At 40.5% G+C, this 5,275-nt stretch overlaps 1 protein-coding gene across 1 annotated transcript; it reads right to left on the reverse strand.

The window, feature by feature from the left end:
- LOC145578403 (uncharacterized) lies at nt 1-1,491 on the reverse strand. The gene has a single exon (XM_081635719.1). The coding sequence runs from the start codon at nt 1,489-1,491 to the stop codon at nt 1-3; it is 1,491 nt and encodes a 496-aa protein (XP_081491845.1).
- Nucleotides 1,492-5,275: the final 3,784 nt, after the last annotated feature.

Genomic DNA, 5,275 nt, shown 5'->3' on the forward strand with positions numbered 1-5,275 from the left:
CTATTTTAAATCGAGCTTGGAAAAAATTGTTGCCCCATGAAGCTCATCTAATAGCTCATCAATAACCAGAATCGGATATTTATCAGGAACGGTTTCCTTGTTAAGAGCCCGGTAATCTACACAAAACCTCCACGAGCCATCTTTCTTTTTCACGAGCAAAACCGGACTCGAAAACGGGCTTGATGATGGCTTGATGATGCCGGACTCGAGCATCTCACGCATAAGCCTTTCAATTTCATCTTTCTGAATTTGGGGATATCTATAGGGCCTAACACTGATTGGGTTGGCCCCATCTTTGAGTACAATAGAGTGCTCATGGCCTCTATTTGGGGGTCGCCCATTGGGCATTTGGAAAACTTTCTGAAATTGGTTCAGAATCTCTACCAAAAAAGAAGGTGGGCTGGTAGGATTTGGGCCCAATTCCTTTGCCTCCAATTTGTTGCATTCGACCCAGATTCCATGCTTCTCCTTTTTCAACACCCTCGCCTTGGCCTTAAGTGATATTTGAGATTTTTCGAGGGTTGGATATCCAGTGAGGGTTACCGGAACGCCTCCAACGGTGAACTTCATTACATGAGTCCGCCAATTAGTGACTACGACACCTAGATTTTCGAGCCATTGCACTCCCAAAATGACCTTGGTACTACCTAGGGTGAGTGGGAAAAAATCTTCGGTTATAGTGAGTCCACTCCGTAACTCCACTCTAACCCCTCTACACACTCCACTTCCCCGAATGGGGTCTCCGTTCCCTAATGATACGGCAAAATCCCCTCCTTGTGTGACGGGAATGGCCGCTTCCTCAACCACTGAGAGGGCTAGGAAGTTGTGGGTTGCCCCCGGGTCGATCATGACCACCACCTCTTGCCCTTTGACTACTCCCCTCAACTTCATCGTTTTTGGGTTGTGTATCCCAATCACCGAACATAAGGACATTTCCTCGGGTTCTTTCGATGTGTTGTCTTTTTCCAACTCCGACCCTTCGATCTCCACCTCGGCCTCTCCTTCTGCCACCATTAAGACGCTAAGCTCTTTCCTTTTGCATCGGTGTCCCACACCCCATCTTTCATCACACCTAAAGCATAATCCCTTGGCTCTTCTCTCGGCTAACTCGAACTCCGTCAACCGCCTTGTTCCTCCGGTATTGCTCTGGCCCGAATTCTGGTTGGACCGACCCATATTGACCGACCCCTGTGATTCGGGGGCCTTGGGCCAGACCTTATTTGGCCCACTTCCACTCGGTACCCCATAGGTCTGGATCAGACTTCCCTTGTTCAAAGAAGGGTTGTATTGGGCTGGATTTGCATTGGAGCTTGATGGCCCAACGCTGAGTCCACTCTTCCACCCACTCATGGGTTTCCTTCCCTGTTGCACTCTATTTTTCTCCTCTATACGCCCAGCCATCTCCATGACCTTCTCTAAACTCAGAGGATTCAGCAACCTCAACTCCGTTTTCACTTCGCTCTTTAAGCCGTTGATAAATTGGCCTAACATGAGCTCTTAGGAAAGTCCTCAAGTGGGGCTGCCAACTCAATAAATCGGCGGCGATACTCCGCCACCGTCCCCTCCTGCGAAACCGCGAGCCATTGTTCGTGGAGAGTGCCCACATAAGATGGTCGAAATTCACTCAAGGCCCTATGTTTGAAATCCGGCCAACCATAAAAAGGTCGTCGTTTTTGTTCCCATTGGAACCACTTCAAGGCACTTCCGTCCATCGCAACCACCGTCGCTTCCATCTTCTCTCTCTCTGTTAATTTGTAAAATTCGAAGTACATTTCAGCCCTGGCGGTCAAATTATCAGGGTTAAACCCATCAAAAAGGGGCATTTCCAATTTTCGATGTTTCCAGTAGTGGTTGCCGCCTCCTCCGCCGCCGTCGCTGTCGGCCCTCCAACCTCCTCTGCGCCCATTCGCCCGGATCTGGTGGATGCCACTCTTGCTTGTCGTTTCCCCCTACCGGAGTTAAGGGTCGTTCAGGCTCTGGTCGAAAACTATTTTCTCCGTCGAGGTTGAACACCTGGTGGTGGGGACGTTGTGGGGGCTAGTTGGGCTTTATGGCATTCAATTCCTCCTGCAACTTCACGATTTTTGCGCGGTCGATTGCTCCTTGGGTGTCAACGTCGACCCGAAACCGGTCTATACGCCCTTCCAGACGCACGGTGGCGGCTTCCATGGCTTCCTCCATCTTTTTTCGTTCATCTTCTATTTTTTTCCGTTCCTCCTCCATGGCTGCCTTCACCGCCGCTGCTACCACTCGCGTGAGTGAGCCTTCATCTCCTTGCGGCTGCAACTTCTCTTCAATGGTGGTCAACTGAGTCTTCAAACCGGTAAGTATACCTTCGACAGCACTCAGCTGCTGCTCTGTATTCCCTTCCATGATTGAATGCGCTCTGATACCAAGTTGTTATGTACCGGATTCTTGCAATGTAATTAATATTAAATTATCACAATTAAGTGAAAAGCTTGAGTATTTTGATTGATAAACAAACTGAATTACAAATAAAGTGGATAGCCATAACTTTAGGCTATGAGTCTCTCAGTGACTTTAGGCCACAAATCTCACAAAGAACTTCACTCAATTTCTGGCTGATTTCTACTGCTGCTAAACTATAATACTTATACTCAAGACTTAGATAATACAATTGACATTAATTAACTAAAATAGAAACCCACAATGACCATGATTAAAGGAAGCTGCTTTCTTTCCTTAATTTCCTTTTAATGGCCTTTGTCTTGTTGCTCCTTGTTTCCTGTGTCCTCTGACCTTGGCTGCCCCAACTCCTTGGACCCTTGTTGCCCTCTCTTTATGCGCCTCGTATACACCAATATTGGTGGTTGACTTGCGGTGTTGACCCCGTTGACTCAATCCATAACAGGTTTCATGGAACATGTTCCATCATTTCACATAAGTTTATGTGATATCAAAATTAGTTTAAGGTACAAGAAAGAAAAAACAATGAAAACAAATCATGTTCATGTAAAAAGTTTTGCAACCTAGAATTTCACTGAAACATATAAGAACCTATTACACTTTATAAGATTTTGACAAACACATGAAAACTAATACTTCGTATGAAATACAAAGTTGTTATTAGTCACTACAAAGCACAAACAATCCTACAAATATATAAACAGCATACGGCAATTTTTTCACAACAATGCTCCCTATTTTGCCGTGAAAACTATTTCATATGCCTCCTTGTTTATCTTTTTGTTGCCACTTTTGTATCCTGTCTCCATTGGCTTTGTAATTGTCTTCCATCAATTGATCTTTAATCAAATTGGCAACATTCTTTCCGTATGGGGTATTCTCGAAAGTATCCAAGTCTTGCAACAATTTCTTGTAAAGTTTTTGGTACAAGAAAGTGTCATGCTTCTACAATAAAAAAGATGAAACTATTAACAACAAATCTAATCTTATGTATTACTTGACTATAACAAAAATATACTAGGAGTATTACTACTAATAATGCATTTTTTTTTTACCTTTGTCTCTTTGAGTAGTCTCTGAATAACATAATTTCCGAACTTATTTTGTACAATACTCAGAAGATTCTTACTCTTTAGAAGCTCCTCTGCAACATAACTTCGAAAAGGACTACCGCAACATTTCTCCACCAAATGGCTACCACTCTTGCTCTTAGACAATATCTCATAGATAGGTCTTAGTTCCGTAGCAATTGTTTCATTACATAATGGATGGTTCATCTTTATTACATGTTGTAAAACGTAGTTCCTGTAAATCATAAAAATGTTTAAATCATTTTTAAACTTAAAAATCATTGTATGAAAAAAGCATTATTATTGGCAATTACCCGTGCTCATCTAGTGCCAAGAATGCTGCGTTGTTGGAGATGATCATAAGAAGACATTCCTTGAGAGAAGGGACATAGGATGGCGTGGGAAAGGGATCCATATGATTGATGCAAACTTGTAACGAAATGCATCCATACTTGGTAGTAGCTATATCCAACCAATGTTTTACCACTTCTTCATATAGAATCTGGCAAAACGTTACATTAATGATTGTACAATATATATTGTTAGTTATGTGGTAAAAGTGTTATTTATCTAACTTACCTCGTTCTTAAATTTATCCAATAAAATAAAGCATTCTTCAACAACATGTCTTCCAAATTGGTCACTCAATAAGCTCACAACACTAGGAGCAATGGTGTTAGGAAACAGAATAACACAAGGTAGTTTCCTCGCGACATGGATCAACTTCTTAATCACCGAAGATCTGTTGAATATAAACAAAAGCATGACCACAAATTATTTAATTCTGTAAGAATGCACAACTATATACGCAATTACTGATGAAAGATCGAGCTTAACAACTTACGCGACAGGGTGACAGGAAGCACGGACAAGGTACTCTTCAGGATATTCTGCAATCTTATTAAGTATACCAGCGATCACAGTTTTAGGACAGCCTTGTAAAAGATGCAGAAATTCAGAAGAACGGCCTTTATCCATCATTAAGACGTAAGGATCAGTTAAGAAATCTCTGAGTAAGATCGTTGGTCTATTATAACATCTCGGTTCAATAAAATTGTTCCAAAGTCTGTCTGCTGCACTAGAATATAGACCAGGATATTGCATAATCGAATTCCGATAATTCAATTCACTGCTGTTACTGCTACTGCTACTGCTAGCACCTGCATACTGAGGATTGTAGTCTAAACCCATGATGTTGTTACCAATTACAGGTTGATCATAATTTATTTGGTACTGATTAGGCAGAGATTGCCCTGTTTCAAAGAATTTCCAGGAAAAATACAGTTAAATTTTTGCTTATTGATTTCTCATATTACTGTAATCAATTTGTATACTGAATTCTTGTAAATTAAACAAGAGAATCTTGCATTTAATAAAACCCTAATATAATCAAATCCAAGAAGCAGAATGTTAATTTTTTTTTTTTTTTTTTATAATTCGATCTGTTTTATTCAAAGTTATGTGTGATGCAATGCAGACTACAAATTTCAGAAATTTCGGGGTATATGTAACGAATATTGATACAATGCAGACTAAAAAACAAGAGATTAGGGTAAATTTAAAAAAAATTCTACCTTAAAAATAGTTAAGTCAGTCGAATTCTTGTTATATTAGTTTCAATACAAGTATGTAATTTTGAATAAAATAATTTTGTGCAATATCAAGTGTTGCGATTATTCGAGAATAGAGGACTATAGATTAATCATAACAACATTTAATATAAGAACACGTAATTAAATTACAAGAAAAACTTAACAAAAAAATCAATACCTTGATAA

Source organism: Chenopodium album, chromosome 14 (genome assembly GCF_948465745.1).
Source record: "Chenopodium album chromosome 14, dcCheAlbu1.1, whole genome shotgun sequence".
NCBI lineage: Eukaryota > Viridiplantae > Streptophyta > Magnoliopsida > Caryophyllales > Amaranthaceae > Chenopodium > Chenopodium album.

Coding starts and splice junctions, on each gene's coding strand:
- LOC145578403 (XM_081635719.1), bottom strand. CDS start 1,491: ATGTTAGGCCAATTTATCAACGGCTTAAAGAGCGAAGTGAAAACGGAG.